We start from the raw sequence: 24,995 nt of genomic DNA on the forward strand, positions 1-24,995 counted from the left end.
GAGATCATTTACTTGAATACTTTAGTACATGCAGTGGCGGCGTTAGGGTAGGGCCTGGTTGGGCGATGGTCCAGGGCGCCGAATATAAAGGGGCGAAATTTAGCCTTTTTTTGTATGGGGTTCAATTGAGCTAGGGGCGCCGTAGAAATCTCGCCCAGGGCGCTGGTAGTGCTAAAACCGGCACTGAGTACATGTATAACTTGAGAGGTAATAAATAATACGAAATATCAAGAAGTTTTGTAGCTACCTAGAGCACAATGGTTCCATGTTTAGTGAACTACTCCATTCAAAATTTTAAAAATTTAAACAGCAGTGAAAACCAGGTTTAATTTCTAAATAATTTTCATTTTCTAAATACGTCATCCAGTTGAAAAAATAGCGAATATTAACGCTTTCGTATTTTAATTTTTTCAGATCTAGTTTAGAGTACATTGAGTTGGTCTAAAAGTATTGTTTACTATACATTTTCTAACTTTTAGATGACGATCTTTTATAACCTGCAATAAAAATAGGAGGTGTGAAAGGAAAATAGCGCTATATATATATATATATATATATATATATATATATATATATATATATATATATATATATATATATATATATATAAAATATAATATAATATATGACCATCAATACTAATTTGTTTTTATTTTATCTAAGAAATTTTCGGTCAATATGTAAAATAAAAACAAATTTGGCTTCTTTATTATTACGTAGCTACGTAATAATAAAGAAGCCCAATTAAAGCGAACTTTAAATAAGCCATTAAATAGTGACGTTACCGTTGGTTTGTAATTTAACTAAATTAATAATTTGTAATTAAAGCTGAAGATGCTTGTATCAATAATCTAGAGAAAATTTCTTAGATAAAATAAAAAAATTAGTATTGACAGAATTCGTATTTATTGATGTTCATATATTAAATTTATTCAACTCTCATACAAGATGTCGTCTTTTAATATATATATATATATATATATATATATATATATATATATATATATATATATATATATATATATATATATATATATATATATGCTTAAATCAGAAATATATACAGTTAAGGATAAACAACTTATACATAAAATGATTATAAATACAATTAAGAAAAAATAACTTGTCACAGTTTTAAAGAATTTAGCAAAGCCAATTTATGGCAAACCGCAAGAATTACTTAGTACTTAATATTTACATAACACATAACATGATTTACCAGCTATATATAAGCTAAATTTTATTTGAAAAAAACTAATGGGTTATTATGTGCTTTTTATGATAAATGAAATAATATATTAAATATGATAAACGAAAACATGAAATATCTGGCCGCATTTTGCAAGGTAATTATAAATTTAAGTAACTTTTTAAAAGGTTTTGCATTAGCAAATAAATTTAAAATTAAAAAATCCACCTACTTATAACAATGTTCGCAAATTCACAATGGAATATATATTGTGGAGCTTATAGTGTTGTCGACGCAAAAAATATGGGAATATGGGAAAAAATACTAAAAAAATACATAAATTTAAGGCTGGTGAATGAAGGACCAAGGAATTGAATGAAAACAGATCTTGACAAAAAATTATATATCGCTATACTTTTTTTAGTCATTTTAAAATTGTTCTCACAGGTCTATTTTATCATTGACAGACTTGTTTAGATGAAAAAATGTTCCCAAATTTACAATTGTTCATCTTGAAAAATGATAAAATCTGTTCGTGCCGACAACTAATTTCCTTTACCTTGGTGTGATTTGTTTAGTAATTTGTCAACACGTTAAGTAATTATTTTATCCTGAACAGTCTTATTAAACAAATTCTATAAAAGTTTAAACTAATACTAAAATTTTAAACAACGATAATAAATTTCACGTCCATCTCTTATAACATCCATGCTTTAATTCCTTCCTTAATTGAGTCTCTAATGACATCTTTAATTCCAATTGCGGAAGATGATTACTTACCATTTTCTTTGCTTTTCAGAAATTTTTATTTTTTAATAAAGTTATAATTTTCTTTAAAAAGTAGTGGGTAAAAATATGTCTGCATCAAGAAAAGATTATTTAAGGATTTGGAGAAAATTAAATAAATCAGTTTTAGAAGAAGCTCGAGATGAAAGTGCAGATGAACATCAACAAAACTGTGCACATCCTCAAGAAGAAGTAGTTAGAGATTCTTTTTATAGCAGTCAGAGTTGTAGTTATTTACCTGTGGAAGAATATATGGAAGTAGAGTCGAACAATTCCGCTGAGTATTGGTCCGACAGTTCTAGTGACAGTGAATCTTTTAATCCATCCACCAGTAAAGAAAACCTCTCAGGAGAGCTGGCATCCTGGTGTCTAAAGTTTAACTGTTCCCAAGCAGTCATGAATAGTTTAATCGATATACTTCGAAGACATGGTAATAAGCTGCCCAAAGATGCAAGAACACTTTTAAAAGTACCTCAAGTCCAGTGTATTCGAAAATGTGGTGGTATATACTACTATTTTGGATTAGAATTGGGCATTAAGAAAAATTTTACAGGGTCTGAAAGAGAAATATCACTTAATTTCAGTATTGATGGGCTACCCTTATTTAAATCATCCAATACTCAAATGTGGCCAATTCTTTGTGAAATTAGTGGCGGAAAGATTTTTATTGTGGCATTATACACAGGGGAAAGAAAATCATCAAGTTTGGATGTGTTTTTAAACAATTTTTTACTAGAACTGTGTGGTTTAAAGTTATCCGGTCTGACAATAAAATCAGTTGTACACACTATTAAAGTTAGAGCTTTTCTTTGTGATGCCCCAGCAAGATCATTTTTAAAAGGGACTGTTGGTCATACTGGATATTATTCTTGTGAAAGGTGCATTATCAAAGGTTCTTGGGAAGGAAGGGTAGTGTTTAATGAAGAACAAGAATTTTGCAAGCGGACAGATTACGATTTTAGCTGCCAGTCGTATAAGCAACATCAAATATCTAAGTCTCCTCTTATTGCTGCTGGTACTAAATGTGTTTCCGGATTCTGCCTTGACTATATGCATTTGATATGTCTTGGGGTTGTTAAAAGAATCTTGAATTATTTCCGTAAAGGTCCTATGGCTAGGTTATCACAATCACATATTTTAAAGATTTCTGAGAAACTAATCAATTTTAGAAATTACATTCCCAGTGATTTTGCTAGAAGGCCGCGATCATTGCTCAAAGTTGATAGGTGGAAAGCAACTGAATTCAGACAATTTCTTTTATACACTGGACCAGTTTCTTTGAAAGGAATTGTTTCTGAATCTATCTATGAACACTTTCTTTCACTGTCAATTTCAGTATTTATTCTGGTGCATCACGGTTATCATGAAATCCAATATTGCCAACCTAGCTGACCCAAGAATGCCACTTATATGGGGTGATAGTGTACACATCCCAGGGTCACCTGATGCAAATTTTAAAATCTTTTAGGTACGTCTGCGGGAAAAAAATGACTTTGAAGTTACAAAAATGGAAAAAATTTACCTTCATTTTTGACATAGAAAAACTGCTGTAAAATCCATACCATTTGTCATAGACCAATAAAATTTGGAGGCGATGTAGCCTATGTCAATACCAAGATTTGGGTAAAGTTTTATCCCAATCCTTGCAGTATAACAAAAGTTATGGTAGTTTTAGTGTTGATTTTTTGTTGATTTTTTCACTTACAGTGCAAAACTTTTCTGATTATGGCCTATTACAAGCTCCCAGGCCATAATGTGGGTAACACATGTGCTCCAGTTGAATATACCAATAACATTATAAAATAAGAATTTTCATGTTCTTACCAAAATTTTATGTTTTGGGGGTTAAAACTGTTGTTCTTGATTGAGCTCTATTTACAGCATATGCACCTTTTTCTATAAAAAACTTTATATGACAGTGCTATTAGTGCCCCATAAACATTCTTTTAACTAAACCACTACCTTAGAAGTTAGTTGAGACATTTTAACAGATTTTTTGATGAAAATTATGAAAAATCTTAACATTTTTTACTCTTGTAAATTTGCGCTTATTCTACACATCGATTTAGCCCTGAGGATTTGTGAGCAATGCAAAGAAATGTGTTGAAAACCTTTTGCATGTGATTTTTAACTGGTCAACATGTGTTGTGTGTTGAAAAACCCATTTCATACATAAAATCACCAAAAAATGCCTAGAATTTCCTTAGTGCTTTGTTTTCAAAATCATTATCAAATGTACAAACTGTAAAGTTCAGTAAATTTATACTAACAGTGAATTAATTTCTAAAATTGATTCAATTCTATTCATTTCTTGTGATATCTTGACACTCTTTAATTTATTTGATATGACATTTAAATCAATGGTCAGCGTACTATTCTTAAAATGAATATTTTTATCTGCTCTATCATAAGATATACTTAAATTTAATTTCAAAGTTTTAAGTGTTTTAATTTTGCTCTTGATCCATTTTTGTTTTTACAACGATTAGAAAAAAAAAAGGGGTTTGCATAAGAGGAATTAACAATGTCAAACCTTCATCAGGTGAATAAGAGAGTACATTATTAACTTGATTTTTGCTTTGGTTTTGTATGCTGTGACGTACATATCATAAAAACTTAATATAACAACAAAACTTTGTTTTTGTAGCACTGAAATGAAACGTTTGCTATCAAAAATATCCAAAATTGTTAAACCTTTTACTTGAAAATTTTATGTGGTAAAAAATTTGCATTTCATTTTTATAATATAGAAATTGTTAGGCTGAAGCCTACTGCTTAGGTAAATATGTAGCTCTACTTGCAGCAATATGTTATTTATTTGAAATACACCTGCTTGAGTCAATGTGACGTATATGTTAGTGTGTTAAATTCAAACTATCAAAGATGGCAGGATTCTAAAGCACATCATAATCTTGAAATCCAATCAAAAAAAGTCTAGGCATCTCTTATGATGACATTACAGAGTCCGCTAGTAATGTTAATAATGAAATAACATTGCCAGAAATCTTAATATTTGTCAATCATGTTCTTCAATTTCATATTATGGCTAAGTTTGTTTAGGTACACAGCTACAATCCACTGGCTCCTTAAGATGCCAAATCAGGCAAGAAACCATGAGCAGAACTCTGCCTCCAAAAATCTGGCCGACAGATGACTGCTTTTCAGGCTGAAAGAGTTTGTCACATTTACCAGACAAATCTTGATGTGTGTGACTCTTGTGTGCCTCAAGGTCTTTGTGAATCATGCAGAACTGCCTTAAGACGAAAAGAGGAAGCAAAGGATGTTGTTTCCCAAAGTTGTTTGATTTCAAAACTATCCGAGTCAGAGCTAATACACGTAATCATGTGTGTGATTGCTTGATTTGCAAAATTGGACAGTCTAGGTTTCAAGAAAAAGCCTTGTGAACCTTGTGAAAAAATGAAAGTGAATCAAATGCCAGCTGTGAGATGCAGTACCTGCCTTAGCCCATTAGGTAAGGGATTACCACATCATTGTTCACAGCTAAAGTTCAGGGAAAATATACAGAAATTGGCTTCATTAGATGCCAAAGCTGCAGAATAGATAGCATCCGATGTGATTGAAAGTAAGTTAGCATCTCCAAAAGCCATAATTCGTTTGGCAAAAACATCTGGAGGTCATCCACTTCCTGTTACTCCAGGTACAATGTCAGCAAAAATTAATTATAATATTATAATTTTGTAAGTGATTAATTATAAAATGATAGTTTTTGTAATTTTTGTTTGCTGGAGGTAATGAATGAAAATTTTCTGTAGGGTCAAGTGCAGCAAGATTAAATTCTGCCACATCAACATTGACAACCCAAGACCTAATCAATGTACAAATTAACACTGACCTCTCCAACAATGGGATCAAAAAATTAGTGAAAACTGTTCATCAGTCATCAGACAAGAAGATGGTCGAGCCCAACTTTTATGCCAATTTTCAAATGGCTGGTCAAAAACCTAAGGAGTTTTTTACTTTACAGACTTAAAAACCACAGATTCCAAAGGTTGTGACACAACCCATGCTGTTATTCATTGCAAATATGTGTCTGTTCTAGTTAGTCAAATCATTCAATCTAGAGAAACTCCAGGTGGCTACTTTGTTAAATTAGGCATTGATGGAGGCAAAGGTTTCCTCAAGTTTTGTGTCAGTGTTATTGAGAGTTCCACAGAACAAGATAAATCGAACTCACCACCTCAAAGGCGACTTTTGAGTTCCAGTGCAGCAAAAGCAACAAGTGTGAAAAGACAAATTCTTGTAGCAGTCCCTGAAGATTTGCCAGACACTCATTCTAATATTCAAAAGGTCTGGTCACTCATCAATGATTATTGCATGTGACATGAAAGTTGCCAACATTATTTGTGGACTTCAAACACACTCAAGCATGCACCCTTGTATTGGTGTGATATTGACTCAAAGAACCTTGCTTGCAGAGCTGTCATTGAAACTTTAAAAAAAGTTTAATTTGATTGTGACTTCATGCTTTAGAAAAGTACAAGAAAAGGATTTTTCTTTCAAGATTGATCAATTTAAAGCCACATAATTGGCAATCCAATTTGGAAGTGTCACGCCCAAAATCTACACAGTATTCCACCACATCAAGGACTTTGTAAACATGAAACAATTGCCCTTAGGACAATTTGGTCAACAAGCTGTTGAGACTGCACATCAAGATTTTCACCAGCATTGGTCACGATAAAAGAGAGATAAAACCCACCCTGAATACAAAGGAAGGCTGTTCAGTTGACTTGTGGATTTGAATAGCAAACACCTTTAGAAAATTGTTAAGAATTTTCATCCATTCAGCTTCATTTTAGTGGATTAGTATTAATTGTTAGAAGAGAATTTAAGCTCATAAGAAACCATTTTGATGAATTATAGTCAATTTCAAAAAAAAAAATTTAAAACTTGTGCCAATTTTATTTCAAAGTTTAGTGCCATTTGAGAATAGTAAGCTGACCATTGATTTAAATGTCATATCAAATAAATTAAAGAGTGTCAAGATATCACAAGAAATGAATAGAATTGAATCAATTTTAGAAATTAATTCACTGTTAGTATAAATTTACTGAACTTTACAGTTTGTACATTTGATAATGATTTTGAAAACAAAGCACTAAGGAAATTCTAGGCATTTTTTGGTGATTTTATGTATGAAATGGGTTTTTCAACACACAACACATGTTGACCAGTTAAAAATCACATGCAAAAGGTTTTCAACACATTTCTTTGCATTGCTCACAAATCCTCAGGGCTAAATCGATGTGTAGAATAAGCGCAAATTTACAAGAGTAAAAAATGTTAAGATTTTTCATAATTTTCATCAAAAAATCTGTTAAAATGTCTCAACTAACTTCTAAGGTAGTGGTTTAGTTAAAAGAATGTTTATGGGGCACTAATAGCACTGTCATATAAAGTTTTTTATAGAAAAAGGTGCATATGCTGTAAATAGAGCTCAATCAAGAACAACAGTTTTAACCCCCAAAACATAAAATTTTGGTAAGAACATGAAAATTCTTATTTTATAATGTTATTGGTATATTCAACTGGAGCACATGTGTTACCCACATTATGGCCTGGGAGCTTGTAATAGGCCATAATCAGAAAAGTTTTGCACTGTAAGTGAAAAAATCAACAAAAAATCAACACTAAAACTACCATAACTTTTGTTATACTGCAAGGATTGGGATAAAACTTTACCCAAATCTTGGTATTGACATAGGCTACATCGCCTCCAAATTTTATTGGTCTATGACAAATGGTATGGATTTTACAGCAGTTTTTCTATGTCAAAAATGAAGGTAAATTTTTTCCATTTTTGTAACTTCAAAGTCATTTTTTTCCCGCAGACGTACCTAAAAGATTTTAAAATTTGCATCAGGTGACCCTGGGATGTGTACACTATCACCCCATATAAGTGGCATTCTTGGGTCAGCTAGGTTGGCAATATTGGATTTCATGATAACCGTGGCATCCAGATAGTGACCTGCGTAAAAGCCTTTTACCTTACTGTAAGGAATTGCTAAAGTATTTTGTGAACAATTGTAAAGACATTTTTGGTAAAACATTTACTGTGTATAACATTCATAATTTATTGCATATATGACGTAGAAAATTTCAATTGCTCCTTGAACGAAATATCGAGTCATCAGTGAAGAAATTAATTATGAGAGCAATATAAAAACCAATACAGAGAAAGTTACTTTAAGCAGCAGAGATAATTGCTTTTTTAATAAAGATGGGAAAATTGTTTTTATTAGATTTTTAAATAATAATAATAACACTTACGATTGTGATGTTTATAAAAAGAGCTGCTTAAAGTCATTTTTTAATCGTCCAATTGACTCTAAATTGTTAGGAATTTACTTCCTAGAAAAAAATCAAGATTTTTCTAAACTCACTTTTCATAAAAATGAACTACGAAAATGTGTTTGTTTACCGTTCAGGAGTGGCTTTGTAATATATCCTGTTATTCATCTAGTTTAAATTAAATAAATACATGTAAATTTGTAAATTGGTGCTTTTTCAAATAAATTTATGCTTTTTTTAAATATTTTTTCTTCTGGTCACACTGCTATAAGATCTATTTTCCATGTGTATCCAGCTGGTTTTTGTTGTGTCAGTATCATCTAACATTTGATGTTTTTGAAATGTTTCCAATAGTGTATTTGTAGATGCATTTCTTACGTGTTACTAATTCTATATGGTTCCAGCTACATTTTTTAAGTTCGGTATCAACATTTATTTTATCGTAAAATTTTTTTTTTAGAGTATAAAATGAGTGAAGATTTTAGTTATACTCGAGCTATTTGGAAACGACAAAATGGGGATGGGGTAAGTTTTTTGGTAGATTAAAAATGATATTGATCTGTAAATACTTGTTACTTTGTTGTCATTTTTATCAATTTTAAAGATAATCATTCTATATATTTTTTTAATCTTATAATAGATGATAATGAGATTGTGCCAATTACAAAAACAGGAAGGGACAAAGTTGGTAAGAGACAATTATTATTTATGGAAAAAACGAAGTTAAACTAAAACGTTAACAAACTTGTTAAATTCATTTATGCGGAGTGAGTATTTTAAATCCTTTTCTTTACATAATAAAAGTAGAATTATGTTTTCCCAACGGAGAGAAAGTGTTTTACATAAAGGACACCCAGACTTGTTTTTGATTTAGCTTGTCAGTCTGTAAAAAAAATTCTTATCTTTTCTATCTTTTATTCGTATACCTCATATTATGGAAAAAATGTAAATAGAGGAAAAAAGAAACAGTTTCCCTCCATAGGGAACAACAAACCTTATTTTTGAATTATTCTGATCTGCAAAACAGGTTAATTTCAGGAAGGGCATCTGCTCGTAACTATTCTTTCATAATATCATATTTAAATAAGTTACTTGGTTCTATTACATGGGGCTATTTCTAATGTTACTAGTTTTTATACAATAGAATACCTAGAAATGCAAAGTATTGCAGCATCTCCTCCACCTAAAAAACGTAAGTTAAATTATTGTCTTTTATGATATTCATTTTCTGTTTATCATTATCTGTTACTCATAAAAAAGCCGTATTTTGTCAGTTTGGATAATGATGGACTCTTTTGCAATAAGCATTGCATAATCTTCTGCAAGAGGGCTTAATCCTCAGTCTATTTGGTCTCATTGAAAATGAAATGGTCAAATTGAATCTTGTAAATCCTTCTGTGACTGCTATAACGGTGTCTACTTTTTTAAGGTGTTAGGTATATATAAATTTTCACATTTCACATTTTTTTGTTTGTTTTATAGGTGTGTTGTGTGCCACTCAACAATTGAAGCAAGCCGCAACATTTGAAAACATCAATGATTCATTCCCTAGAGGTATATGATATATATAATTTACCATGCTTTTTGTTTCTAGCACTATATAGAAAGTCAAATAACTCCCAATATTTTAAAAGAGAATTCATTTGGGAAAAAATTATTTGAATTTACAAAAGTCAGAAAGTCTTGCAAAAGTGAATGAGCAAGAAAAAACAATGTCATTTAGTCATGTTTTTTTTATTTAGCACCTCAGTTTCCATACATGTCTGAGAATTCTCTTCAACAGAATACAGGTATTCACTTCAATCAGTTTATCCTAATACTTCGTCACAGCATTTTCTTGTATTAGATTGTTTTGCAAAAGATAATTATATATTCTAGTAAAAATAAAAATATATGATAAATTATATTTGATATATATTAAGATATATACTGTTTCTTATACTGTCAGCCTATGTATTGATGGATGATTTTTTTTTATCTTTTGGCTACTCTTTCATAGTTCCCGCTTAATGAAAACCAGTATAGATCTTTATATGTGAAAATAATAATATTATCTGCACACTGTCTGACTTTGTTTTAACATTAACAAGTATTATTTAAATACTGAAGTCTTATACAAAAAGTTAACACAACTTATTTTAGACATACCATATTCGGCTTGCTTGAATGGAACACCCGCTGCAAGTACTACCACTGCTACTCAGAGGAATGTTGTTTTTCCGATAGATCAAGGAAGTAAGTATTTTTGCTTCATTTAATCACTTCAATAAAGAATATGATAAAAAATATCCATGAAGTTCTTTGTAAAGATGATCAATTTATCTCTTCTATGCTGATAAGAAAACAAGTTCTCCTTAGTAACTTTAGTAATGATCAGTTTTCTGAATTATGTATTTACCTCCTGATTTTTCAGTATGTTGGATTGTTCGCTAATGATAAATTTCAACATGGAAGGACAGAGGGGCGGAAAGAGAAGTTTTAAAGAAACTCACCTTTATAAGTGTGTAATTGGTAAGTTGGTCTTCTAACGCTGCTTTCCAAAAAAACAATGATTTTCTTGACCTATTATTGTTTTATTAGTTTTCTCTTTTTAGCAGCTGTCCGAGAGACATATCCAAAAGAATCGGAGAAGACAGTCCATAAATTTATTCAGGGTGTATTAAAAAATGCACCAGCATCACGAAAATCTTAACAAAATTTTATAATCATGTACTCTTTTTTGTTGATGCTGTGAAGTATATTTCTATAGTAAATCATGTCTCTTTTTTTCAGTTATTGAATTTGGATAGTTCATATTTTCACACCTTTCTATTTTCTGTCACCACCTTCCAGTCTCCTTCTAATCTAATATAAATATATTTATGTTGTATTGGCAGGAGACTGAAAGTTTATATATATATATATATATATATATATATATATATATATATATATATATATATATATATATATATATACATATACTTATACACACGTCTTTTTAAGCCGTCATTAATTCGTGTTAAATAAGGCAACTTTAAGACGTCTTAGATAAGACGACTTACTGTGTTTCATTTGAGACCAGCTTAAGACATCTTTAAGACCATTTTCAAGACGTCTTCAATTTGTCTTTAAGACGACTTGTTGTTGGGTGGGATGTCTGTTACTTGATAGACTTTGAGCCTCATAATCAGGAGAAATACAATGAGAGTGGGGACTAAGTTTGGGGCTAGATGGAGAAATTATATTTAATATAACAGGAAAAAAATTTTTTTACATATTCCGTTACAGTAGTTGTTTGCTTTATATTGTTTTCTTGTAAATAAAGCTGATTAAAATTCATAATAAAAGTCTGCTTTATTTTCATCTGCAATATATATATTTAAAAAAAGGGATAGTATAAATTTGGTTGTTTATACTAATAGCTAAAAAAGTAAACTATTTTGGATAAAACTCTTTCTTTAAAATTACTGTGGAGCAACAATTAGTTAAGACTTAAAATTCCTATTGACCGGTGTTATCCCCAGACCCATTTTGTAATAAAATTCTGACCAAATATTTACATATGTGTTTATTGAACCGTATAGCTTTCTTCAGTCTGCAAAATAAAAAGGCACCAGTTATTTGTTAAGCAAAAATAATTCCTCGACGAAGGTTCTTTTTAAATATATTAAAGTTATGATGAAAAGACATAATAAAAATATAGCTATTTTTTTGTTGAAAGTATAAATCACAAATGGTTTTTACTTTTTTTAGAGTTGTTTTACTTAGCTGTTTTACACCTTAAAACTTATTTCTTAATACCTCAGTATTAATTATGCATGTTTATAAAGTTGCCTATTAATCTTTTATCTATATATGACAAATTAGTAACGTAGTATATAATAAATATAATAACTATATATGTAAAATAAGTATATACATAAATAAGTAATATATATTAAAAAAAAGTATATATATGAATGTAATAAAGTAAATTCTTTTGTTGCAGCAAATGAAATTAATAAAGTACAACTAAAAACTATAAACAAAGTGAAAATGCATAAAGATAAATTGTTTTATTTTCTTTTGATTTCATTTCTATTTGGTGAAGCATGGTCTGATTGTGGGATAACAAAGTTTACTAATTTAAAAGGTGTTATAAAAAGTCCAGATTATGTTGTTAATACTAGTTGTAGTTACCAAATCGATGTTTCAGCGAACTCTCGGTGGGTTCGACTTAATTGGGACAATTTTGTAATGGATGCTACAATGCCTGAATGTTCTGATGGAGATCATATTGAAGTTTATGTTGGGTATGAGTAATACTTATGTGTATTTGTGTTTGTGTTTTTATAATAAACAAGCTTCAATAGAAATGATGTAAAAAGACCCTTTTTCAATTTTCTTATATATTTGTTGACTTACTTTACCCCAAATCTATGTAAGTGAACTAAGAATTTTTAGTTTGTCAGCAGAGATAATTTACCTTTATCATTAAAAAATGTGAAGTAAACACTTTTTTCAAAATAAAAAGTTAAGTAATTTAACATCTTTTGGGGCAAAGCTGTATGTAACTCAAAATGTTGCATGTCACAAAAATATTAACAGTAAAGAAAGGATTAAATGGTACAAAGAAAGGATATATTTAGTTAATTTATTTGTGTATTTATACATTTTTTTTACTTTTCCTTTTGCCTGTAACATTTTGATGTTATAAAAAATTACTTTGATTAGCTTATTGTTATAAAAATAGCAATTACTTTGATTGTCATTATTTCTAAAAAATAAAATAATTCTATGTATTAAGATTTTTCAGTCCAGGTTTTACTTGAAAATTCACTATATGAAATGTTTTTCTCTTCAGGTGTAATTCAAGCAAAACCTCTGTTTCTCGTTTCTGTACACGTAACATGAAAACATTACCACATACTATATACGCAGCTGATGGCTGCATTGAGATTGAGTATAGAAAAAGTAAAGGTGGTCCATCAAATGTTTTTTCTGCTACTTATGAAGCATTCCCTATAGATACATCATCTAAATATAGTACTGGATGTTCAAGGTATTTCTCTTATTTGCTCCTTTATTTTTGTTTTGTTTTTTGTTTTTTTGTTTTATATATATACAGTTAGTTATACAATAGATACACAGTTTGTTCTTGGTAATACCACTAGAGGCCATTTAGTTATATTTTTTAATTACTTTCTTACAAATAAAGTAATAACTCCTCCTGTAAACTGTTATAAATTTGTTTACAAAAAAGCAAATTATGATAAAATTTCTCAATTTATTTCAAAGCATTGCAAGCAATTTATTTATTCCCACTGTTGATGTATCACAAATTATAAATATGAAATCTCCTTGGATAAATAAAGAACTTAAATCTCTGATTAGAAAAAAGAGAAATTTGAGATATAGAAATTGTGCTCGAAAATGGAAAAATAGTAATTTAAGTAAAGAATATAAAAAACTATGTCGGGTTTTAAAATCTGAAATTAAGATTTCCAGAATTAATTATGAACAAAACTTAGTGAAAAAAGCAAAACAAAATCCAAAATTGCTATATAAATATATAAACATTCAATTAGTTGTAAAAGATTCAATTGAAGCTTTACGAAAAGATGATGGATGTATTTCACAAGATCAAGTTGAAATTGTAAATATTTTAAACAAGTGTTTTCAAGATGTATTTGTTATTGAAGCCAATGGTTCTCTTCCTAATTTTGAGTCAAGAGTAAATTATTGTGCTGAAAATTTTTCTGATCTTACTCCTAATGACATTAGTTATAATGATGTTTTGAACAGGCTTCAGAGTTTTAATGAAAATAAAACCTTTGGCCGATAAATTTCACCCTTCTTTACTGAAGAATTCTGCAGAGGCGTTTGCTCTTCCTTTAACATTAATTTTCAGAAAATCATTAGTTTCAAGCCAGCTCCCAATTCAATTTAGATCTGCAAATATAACACCTCTCTTTAAAAAAGGTGACAAAGCAGTGGCAGCTAATTACAGACCAGTTTCCCTAACTTCAGTGGTGTGCAAAATACTAGAAGGTATTATTCTAACAAAAATTGAAACTCATTTTTATAACAACAATTTGCTATCAGAACAACAACATGGATTCATAAAGAAAAAATCATGTACAACAAATCTATTAGAGACAATAGATTTTATAACATTAAACATTGAAAATCATACTCCAGTTGATGTTTTTCTACTGGATTTTGCAAAGGCATTTGATACAGTTGCTCATAACAGATTGTTGCTAAAACTTAAAGCTTATGGTATTGATGGATTAGTACTAAAATGGATTTCATCCTTTCTAAGAAATAGGAGACAGAGAGTGGTTAGCGGTGAAATTGTCTCTGATTGGGTTGATGTTTTTAGTGGAGTGCCACAGGGTTCGGTTATTGGACCATTTCTTTTTGTTATCTACATTAATGATTTGCCAGATACAATCAAAAACGTTTCAAAGTTATATGCAGATGATACCAAAGTTTTATTAATAGTAAATTCAGATTTGTGTGTAAAAGAAATACAGGATGACTTAAATAAATTATTTGAATGGACTCAAGATTGGTTGCTAAAATTCTACATAAAAAAGTGTGTTGTAATGCATTATGGCTCCAACAATAAGAACCATCCATTTTTCATTAGTGGTATACAACTTCAAGATTCTGGGTCTGAACAAGATCTTGGAGTTATTTTTTCAACAAATCTAAAATGGAAGAATCAAGTAACCATGACAATCAGATAGCAAATCAAATGCTGGGACGGATAAAGAAATCGTTTGCAAGATTCGACTGTCAACTTATGAAATCTCTCTATTTAACGTTTATTCGCCCACTTCTTGAATTTGCTGTTCCAGTATGGTCTCCTTATATGAAAGGAGACTGTAATGCAGTTGAAAAAATACAATGTAGAGTAACTAAACTTGTTTCATCAATTAGTTGCCTCAAATATGAAGATCGACTCATTGCCTTAGGCTTGACAATGCTAACTGAAAGAAGAAAAGGGGGAGATTTAATTCAACTATACAAACTTTTGCATGGTATTGAAAAGATAAACAGTAGAAAATGTTTTCCACTTGTTAGTAACTGTTTGCGAGGAAATTGTTTTAAATATCATAAAGAATTTGCTAAACACCCTTCAAGAGAACATTTCTTTTTTAATAGAACTGCAAATGCATGGAATTTACTTTCGACTAAAATTGTTACAGCGAAATCAGTTAATTGTTTTAAAGGAACTCTTGATTGCTAGTTGAGCAGCAATCAAGCATAACTGCTGTCATAGTGTGCGTGATAACACACTCACTGGCTTTGTCCAGCACAGCATGAAATATTACTATTATTACTATATATATATATATATATATATATATATATATATATATATATATATATATATATATATATATATATATATATATATATATATATATATATATATATATATATGAAACAAAAGTTAGCTTCTAATAATGAAATTTAAATGTATATTTGTAACTACTTTGATCAATGAAAATTTAATGAAGCTTTTGATTAATAAATTTAAAATTTAAGATTAATAAAAAAAATAAATTGCTAAACATTTAATACAATGTTTAATGAATTTTGTTAATCAAAGAAAAAATCAAAGTTCTTTTAAATTTACTTATTTGTGTTAGCTTTTGTATATTTTTGTTTTCACTTTAGCAAAGTTCTTTGTTAAACAAAAAAAATTTCAATAATATTTTTCTTTCTAATAAACTAAGAGTTTTCAAAAAAAAGTACATAGGCTCTCTGGTATCCATTTAAATAAAAAAGCTTTGAACTTTTCTTGGTAGTTTGTCTTGATTTTTAACCAAAAAAATGCTCTTGCAGGCCAAGGTATTAAAATATCAAATCAATTGTATTTATTGCAAATGTCAATTAAGTTAAGTATTTTTGATTTTTTAAGTTTTGTTGTTTGTTTCAATAAAGTATCATTTTCTTTTAGATCATCAAAGATAAAGAGATATTCAGGAACCATCCTTAGTCCTAGTTGGCCTCATCCATATGGTCATTATAACTTTCCATGGACAAATGAATGTGAATGGGATATACAAACTGGCAGCAATAGTAAAGTTATTAAACTCAATTTTATGGATTTGGATATTTATGATACTGGTTCTGCAGGGTCTTGTTACAATGATAAGGTCCTTGTTCGAGGTATACTTATATTATTCCCTTAAGTATATATCTTTGGTCACGGGTAGAAAGGGCTTAGCTCAATTTTTCACAAAAAAACTTTTTTTCATAGATTTAAAGCTTAATCTTTGCTGATTTTTTTGGTCCAATTGGCATAAGTCAGTGACGAATATTACTCATGTTACAAAATATTTAAAAGGAATTTTCAAACATTGATACTGCTGTCTCAAAAGTTGGTCAAATTGACTTAAGCCCTTTCTAGCCGGGACCAAAGATATAGTTTAAGTAAAGAGATTTAAGACATGTTGAAAGTAAACTAGCTTTTATAGAAATACTTTTGGAATAAAAATTTGTTTGTTTTTTTTATATACATTTACTTTTAATAAAGTTTGCTATACAAAAGTTGATTCATTATGGTTAAAAGAGGACTTATGGTTTTATGGTAGAGTGTAACTCTAATTTACAATGAGTCTTCTTCAATTGATCTACTATAACAAATTAGGAAACTCTCAGCTAGGTTTTTTGACTGAAATAAAAAATTACAAAATTTTTTTTTCTTGTACAAACATTGCCTTAAAATCAAACTTTTAGAAAATTAATGAGGTTTTGTTTCATCAAAAATATCTGTGAATTGCTTCTGCACACTATATATTTTTTGATAAGTTATGTAAATATAAGAACACAACTGTCAATAGAAGATATTTAAAGTTATGTATTTTTGATGCACTGTTGAAATGTTGATGCAATCATTAGTTCCAAAAAAAGAGTTTAGTTTATTTGAGAAGACAAATATATGTTAAATTTGCTACTCCAAGTTCGTTCCAAGGTTTGTCTAGCTTTTATTGTTTCAAAGTGTGCGCTTTGTTGCAAATACTTTTTTCAATGTTGAAAGTTTTTAGTTTATGTTCCCAATAGTAATTGGTAGACTTGCATTTGGCATCATTAGGATGGTGTATTCTTGAGAGTAGCTGTCTATTCATTTTCTTCTGATATTGAAGATAATTTGGAATCTAACTTCTGATGCTGCTGTGAAATTTTAATAGTGTTAAATATATAAAGGAGTCAGGGCAAAAACAGGGGATGTCAGTTTTTTGCAAACTGAGAAAACTCAAAATCAATTTTCAAAGACTTCCTTTACCCCTTAATCTTACAAGAAGAAGTTTGATCTTGATTTTTATTTTTTATTGACCTTAGAATGAATGAAAAAATGTAATGTTTTCAAATAGTTACAAAAACTGTTGGTTTGCTATTGAATTTTGCAACTTGTCTCTATATACGTACAAATATATGTATTAGATGCATGTATAAAATCCCTTAAAAGAAATATACGATCAATCAAAAAGTAAAAAACAAGATTAAATTTAAATTTTACAATTCAATTCCTTCTTCTTCATCTAAGTCAGAGTAATCATTTACAAGAGATGATTGACCGTCTCTTTCATACAAAAGATAGTCATAAAGTTCTTGTGCATCAAGCTTGCAAAAGAGTTTGAGATGTTGTAGGTCTTTATAGTTTGCTGACGAAATAGGTATGAGGAAAATATAAACTTTTAATGTGCTTTTCTATATTTAGCAACATGGTGTTTTCAACTGAAATTAAATGAAAGGGAAAAGGGCTTTTTCTTGCATCATCAAATTGCCTATGTCAGTCAGCTGGATTGTCTATTTGAATCCATATTTGAGTGTCCTCTGATAGTTTAATATTTTCAAATTTTTTTTTCTGATGGACCATGTAGTGAAGAAATCGTAGCATAGTCCAACTTTTATTCTGTCCAGGACATGAATTGCAGAAGAGTTGAAGATGAATGACTTCTTTAGACAGGATTTCAATAAAGTAGTGCAACAACATTGATGCTACATCATTCGATTCTTTTTTCCTATTGTCTCATCATATAAAAAAAGGTAAACCTTTTTAGCTCCCAGACTATGTGTATTAAAAGTATATAAAGAAAGTTTTCGTTTGTAATATGTGTCATTGGTTGTAAAATCAAATGCAATTGCAGCAAACCAGGTCAAAGAGTGTGCACTGTGTACAGCAGCAGTTTTCCTTTCATAAAAAATGTTTCCTTTCCTCTAGTGAAGCTCTCACTCAGCTAGAAGTTTTCCTAGTTCATTTTGAGGATGGCTATTTGACAAATCTATTTTAAATCTATCACATGTCAAACATGTGTCTTTTCTTGTGTAACCAAAGGCAATATTAAACTCCTTATCAAATATGCATCTGAGTATAAAAAAAACAATGCTAGTAAAATTTGATATTATTAAGATAAAAAAGAACTGTCTACAACGTTATAAATATTGCTAAAAAATCAGCCACAATAAATTTTTGTTTTGTTTTTTTGCTTACCTATAACTTTCTCTATAACAGGATTCACCTGAGTGACTTTTTAAAAACATTGCATGCATCTTGCTAAGATTAAGATCTTCAGGAAGGTAGACTTTCTTAGAATCTTTGAGAGAGTAATGAGACTGCTGCCCTCTAAAAGATCGGATATGATTTATGATCCTCTCATTTTTGTCTTTTGTAAAACTTCGAGGACGGTTCATGTGTTTCCCTCTTTCATCTTTGGGTGACATTCCTATCAAAAAAGTAACATGTTTTAACAGAATTTAAAAAAAGAGCAAACCAATTCTCAAACTAAAAGAACCAAAACTGAAAGAGGAAAATGGATATGACGATTATGATTACTAGGCTGAAAAACATTTTTACATTTATATTTTGAAACTTTAAATTATTTTAATTTTATTATAAATTACAAATAAAAATCCAATATATGCTCATTGGTTTATAGTGGTATATAATACCAAAAACTTATGAACTTTTTTAAAATCATAATCCAATAAACTTTCTTTAATAATATACTTGACAACTTTTTTATTAGTTTTGAGTTTGCTTTTGCACTAACTTGCCAATAAATAAGTTTGTGTGTACCCTGAAAATATTTTGAAAAAAAAACTACTTGCTTTATGAAAATGTACATCTACTTACCAGTCGTTGTTAAGACCTGTATTCTTTCAAGTCTAGATTTGCTTATGTTAAATATAGAAAGAAGTGCTCTATAACAAATTTGAACTTTTACAAGGGAGTCTCTTGCTATTAATAAGTGATATTGATAAGAATAGCAGTGTAAATCTTCCTCTTTACTTCGTAATCTAGGTCTTCTTTGTCTCACTTCCATTGGAGTTATAATCGATGTCAAAAAAGCATCCTGTTGGTCTTTACATGGCATTTGATTAAACTTGTTCAAAATTGTTTGTCTATCTTGCAAACTAATAACTTCAAAACACTTTAAATGAATGCAGTTACAAGACTCGTCTATTATATGACTTGAAAGTTTTAATTTTTTTTACTGCCTCGTTTTCTGCCGTCTACTTGACTTTTTCTAGGTTTTTTTGTGATTTCAGGATGTGTGTCTGCCATTATTTTTTTGGCCGTATTTATTCTTTTCAAAACAAAAAATATTTGACATTCCTGGTTTTACGGTAGCAACAGGAATACATTCCCTGTTTTTATGTAGGAGGGGTATTCTTTAATCCCTAAATTGGCCCCTTAGTTTTTGTTTTTTTTGCTTCAAATTCAATATAGAGTGTAGCCTATGATTTGTATAACATGTCAATAAACAAATCTCAAAATTTTCAAAAACTGACATACCCTGTTTTTGCCCTGACCCCTTCATATAGTATAATATTCAGAAATACACAGCTGTGTATATGTATTGAACAAATTTAAACTTCTTAAACATTTTTTGTTCTTAAAGTTTAGTAAAACACAAAAAGATATCTTTTAGGTAAAAAATCTGGTAAAACTTCTCATAAAGAAACATGGCAGTTTTGTGGAAAGAAATCACCTTTTTCTATAATTACAAGTTATTATGAGTTGGAAATTGAGATGGCTGTATCCAGATTCACAAAATCATACACAAGTCGAGGCTTTGTTGTTGGGTTTGTAGCTTATGACGATGGTAAGTTGTTATGATTGTTGTATTTAAGTTGTTTTTTTTTTTAATTGCACTGCATTACCATCAAGTTTAATTTTAAATATGAAAAAAGTCAAAATTTATATTTAGATATTAATTTATATATTGCATTTTTATTATGTTTATTTATTTATGATTATGCTATTAAACTGATAAAATGTTGATGATGAGTTTCATTTTTATGATTAAGTTTTAAACTGTAAAACAATTTTTTTAGATGAAGCAGGTGCAGTGTTAGGAATAAAGTGGGAATATATTTTTGGAATTATTATTGTTTTGGCTGTAATTACAATTGGTGCCTTTTTTTGTTTTCGCTCATATAAACAAAGGCAATCTGTTTCTCAGACAGTTACTCAAGGCTTTGATTCTGCATCTAACACTTATCCAAAATCTCAAGGGTATCCTCAACAGTATATTTATCCTCAGCAGCAGGTGTATCAACACCAGGTATATCAGCAACAGCAAATTCAAAGTGCATACCCACCATTACAAGGAGGTTACAGACCACAAACTACATATCCTGTTAAACAAGATTTTCAGTCAACTCCAGCTGGAGCAAATCAACCTGTTATGTATCCTTATACTCAGACACCTTATTATCCATACCAAGGTAGTTAAGTTTATAAGTATTTTCCTAATTTATTTTCTAAATGGTTTTAGGCAGACCTGTAGTTATTCAAGTCTGCCCAGTTGAGTAAGAGAATAATAATCTAATGATTTTTGAACACTCATGTTTTCATTAAAGTCAAAATTTATTTAAAAAAAAAACAAAAAAACAAATTATTTAAAATTTAATAAAGGTATTTTTTCACTTCAAGTTTTCAAATACTTTTAAAAAATTTAAGTTTTAAACAGTAAGATGCATGTTGTTTACTCTTTAAGTAATTCAAAATATATCATTAGATGTTTCTATTTTTCATTATAAAGGTTGCTTTTTAAAAAAATTTTAAAAACTGTAAGTTTTATATTTTTTGTTCAATAAAGTTAAAGGGCTGCAATATGAAAAAGAATTATTCTTTTAAGCTGTTTTCTGGTCAAGAAACGTTATCTTGTGTATGCTCTTTGAATAAAATAGTTTATGCGTTTGAATGGTAATTTTGAACAGATCAAAAAATGACAAAATATTTATAAGTAAAGATAAAATGGTTTTAGAGACTTGGAACTTTTTTTTTTTAATGAATACTTTGTACAGTAAAGCTATATTTTTGCATATTATTTATAATCAAAACAAACAAATTAAAAATGATAACTATAAAAAGTAAGATGGTTATCTCAATTATAATTAATTTCAAAATCTTAATCAACAAAGTAGCACTCAGCGCTAACGACGACAAAAGATTCATCTTAGAAGACGGAATTCACACCTTGGCCATCGGACACTACAAACTAAAACCTTGTTTTTAAATTTATGCATTATGATATACTATTTCCTAAATACCTTACACCAATTTTTACTATTTACTCATTCTCAAATGCCTAAAGGAATCTTTACATTAAAATAAAACTATTTCGGGAAATATTACATCTCTGGAATCTAAAGCTGATCAAATAATAAGTCCAGAAAACCTGAAGGAATGTTTTTGAGTAATTCACCTTTCAAACTCAAATGCCTAAAGGAAATTCTCCAACCACATCTTTCGTGATACGAAGTAAAATTACAAAGTATTTACGAATTAATTTCAGAAAACAACTCATAAATAATGAGAAGAAATTATAATTAAATTATATATAAATGGTTATCCCATTATGTATAATTTTTTATTTATTGTATCACTAGAGTTAATTCAATTTTGATTAATATGGTTTTACAAAAAGTGTTCGCACTCCCTTTAATCTAAATGTGCACATTAAGTGGTTAGTTTGTTAACTGTAAAGCTGGAAAAGTTGCTGATGTGGTGATCTGATGTAGGTGATGAAAGATTTAAGCACTGGTCAGGTCTAACTTCCCAAAACTTGCTCAGATGTTCAGCATAGCTGTACTGCTAGTAAATATGATTCATGCAAAGTGCAAAGACATCTTAGTAACATAACTTGTTTAGCAAAAGTAAATTTGATTTTATGTTTACTGCATAAAATTTCTTCTTAGAAGAAAAACTTTTTGAATAGAAGTTTGAGTATTTATATGGCATCTTGATTTAATTAAAAGTTTCATTTTGCAGCTTTGTTGAGTCTGTTAGGTATTCCTAAAAATGATTTGGAACTTTTAAAAATTTCAGTCTGGAATCATTCAAAATCATCTTTTAAATTAGTTCTATTAGCAACTTATCAACTTTATATGCTTTTGGGAACTACTAATACACTACATAATTTTTTTTGTAGTGTAATGCATCTTGAATTGAATGACCTAAACTTAAGTGTAAGTTGGATGCATTGTAATTTAACAAATAACTGCAGCAATCACCTTCTCTTTTTTCTTTTTTTTTTTTTTAAATATTTTATGTGAAATTACTTTTAGGCCAGGAAGAGGTTAAGGGTGTATTTCTGTTGTAGGGGAGAGAGGGGAGCATTGGTACATTTGGACAAGAAATTAAAAAAAAAAAAAAAAAGAATTACAGAAAAAATTGGAAGTAAATAATTTTCGCTATTTTTTAAATGCATTAGCAACATTTTTAATATTTGTCTCTGTTTAGAAATATTTAATGGTTAAGTACAACAGTTTTGAATTCTAAACATAGTTTTTGTACCTTATGTTCGTACGTACAATGTACGTACCAATGCTCCCCCTTAACATGGGGGAGCATTGGTACGTAATGTGTTAATACTATTACAGTAAGAAATTTCACCAAAAAAAAAGTGCAATATGAATGAAAAATTAAACAGATTTTAAAAGCAACAAAATATTTTATAACATATCAAAAAACATAGATAATTTGTTTAAACAACTAGTATTTAAACAATTATTTTTAAATTGCATAGTGTATAGTGCATTGTGTATAAAAGCATTTACAAAGCATTTAAGAAATAGAATTAGATTGTAAAAAATATATTTAACAGATATTAAAAAGTCTGCACCAATTCTTCCTGATCTCAATGTACCAATCCTCACCCTTTACGAGTGAGTGCTTTAAAGTGAAATTTTTTTTTTTTTTTTTTGAGTTTTAGATTTAAACTTAAGTTTGAACAAATTAAAGCAATAAAAACAAAGTAAAGTCTAAAAAGTTGCGTATTCACCATGCATAGTTAAGCATTAAAAAATCAACCAAGCAGCAAAATAAACAAAAGGTAAGTTTACAGGTAACAAATGCTTAAAACCTAACATTATTTTCTGCGGAAGAAGTGATTATAAACAAAATTTGGTATCTGCATTCAAAAGTTGAAATTGATTTAAAACGGCTGAATATTTCCCTGTGTTCCAATGCTCATCCCTCTCCCCTATGGTTGAATATTATAAATTAGTTGCAAAGTTGCAGACAAAAGACATGCTTTACTTATATCAAAGTTTGTTAAAGTATCAGTTTATAAATAATAATTAGCTTTATGTTTTGCAAATCCAGTTCAAACATTAAAAATCCAGTTCAAAAATTAAATTGAATTTTATTGCTGAGATCTCCGAATTCTGTAAAAGTCACTTTTTTTTTTATAGTTTTTTTCTAGGGGGTTTGATTTGGTTCTACTAAATAAATTTTGATATTTTGTTCATAATTTTGTTTTCATAAATGGATTTTCAGAATAAAGCAGCTGTCTATAATATTATTAACTTAGATTAATATTGCAAACAAGTATTTAATAAAATTATTAGGTTGAATTATTTTAGTTATACTCCAGATACAAGCATATAAAATTAAGTATAAGTACCTTTCTTAAAAACATTTTCATTTAAGTTCTTTTAAAATGTTAGTACTAAATGTTTTTTTTTTAAATTTTACTAAAATGATATTTTGATATTTTTTGTTTATTTTTTTTAAAACATAGGAAACCGTGATGTGCCTCCATCTTTGCCTCCACCTCCATATTCTAGTGGTTCCCAGCAAATCCCCTATCAACCACCACAATAGGCATTTTTGAGAAAGACGTTACTTTTCTTAAACCTATTTATTTGACTTTAAAAAATGTCTTACTGTTAATACTTGTATATTTTATTTTTATCAGAATCAAACTATGGAAAGAATTATTAACTTGAATGGTTATTGCTTTCAATATTTATGTCAAAATTTGTATAAATAATGTTTTCTTATTGTTTATTTTAAAAATGAAAAATAGTATAAGTAGTGTTTGTTTGTAGTATATATATATTTGTAGTATGTATTAGTATAAGTAGTATATATTTGTTTTACTTTATTTAAAGTTTCTCATTTAGTTGGATCTTTTTTTAAAAAATAAAATTGGTATTAAGCATTTAGTTATGAAGGATAATCCATTAAACAGAATTAATTGAATAAATATAGATCTTGTTTTGCCAAGACATTTGTGAAAATTCTTTAAACATATTATCTTAATGAGAAGAAATAGCTTAACATGCATCTGTAGAAGTAGAGGAAAAGAAAATCTGTAAAAAAAACTGTAAAGATTAAAAAAAACTTTTTAATATAAAATTGTAGTAATATTCTAAAAGCTGGCTATTTCTATATTAGTTTCCAATATAGAACTGGTCAGTTTATAGCAGA

At 29.0% G+C, this 24,995-nt stretch overlaps 2 protein-coding genes, 1 long non-coding RNA gene and 1 pseudogene across 3 annotated transcripts; 3 read left to right on the plus strand and 1 right to left on the minus strand.

The window, feature by feature from the left end:
- Positions 1 to 181: 181 nt before the first annotated feature.
- Positions 182 to 11,040, plus strand: LOC149892521 (uncharacterized). Its single transcript, XR_016449936.1, has 9 exons — positions 182 to 323; positions 8,748 to 8,812; positions 8,928 to 8,975; positions 9,432 to 9,479; positions 9,770 to 9,841; positions 10,030 to 10,077; positions 10,430 to 10,522; positions 10,701 to 10,798; positions 10,882 to 11,040. It is a non-coding gene; the product is annotated as an uncharacterized LOC149892521 (long non-coding RNA).
- Positions 2,034 to 3,367, plus strand: LOC149892522 (uncharacterized). Its single transcript, XM_090078136.1, has one exon. It carries the CDS (start codon positions 2,045 to 2,047, stop codon positions 3,365 to 3,367), a length of 1,323 nt encoding a protein of 440 aa, XP_089934262.1. The 5' UTR covers positions 2,034 to 2,044.
- A 1,182-nt stretch (positions 11,041 to 12,222) lies between the features above and the next one.
- Positions 12,223 to 24,506, plus strand: LOC145181766 (uncharacterized). The gene is made up of 6 exons (XM_090077624.1): positions 12,223 to 12,561; positions 13,113 to 13,310; positions 16,224 to 16,435; positions 20,203 to 20,376; positions 20,609 to 21,001; positions 24,304 to 24,506. The coding sequence occupies exons 1-6, from the start codon at positions 12,305 to 12,307 to the stop codon at positions 24,384 to 24,386; spliced, it is 1,317 nt and encodes a 438-aa protein (XP_089933750.1). The 5' UTR covers positions 12,223 to 12,304; the 3' UTR covers positions 24,387 to 24,506.
- LOC145189292 (uncharacterized) lies at positions 17,783 to 19,752 on the minus strand (annotated as a pseudogene).
- Positions 24,507 to 24,995: the final 489 nt, after the last annotated feature.

This window comes from Hydra viridissima, unplaced genomic scaffold, assembly GCF_058129835.1.
Source record: "Hydra viridissima isolate aposymbiotic clone 2 unplaced genomic scaffold, HvirCarnegie_v1 scaffold_2, whole genome shotgun sequence".
NCBI classification, from domain to species: domain Eukaryota; kingdom Metazoa; phylum Cnidaria; class Hydrozoa; order Anthoathecata; family Hydridae; genus Hydra; species Hydra viridissima.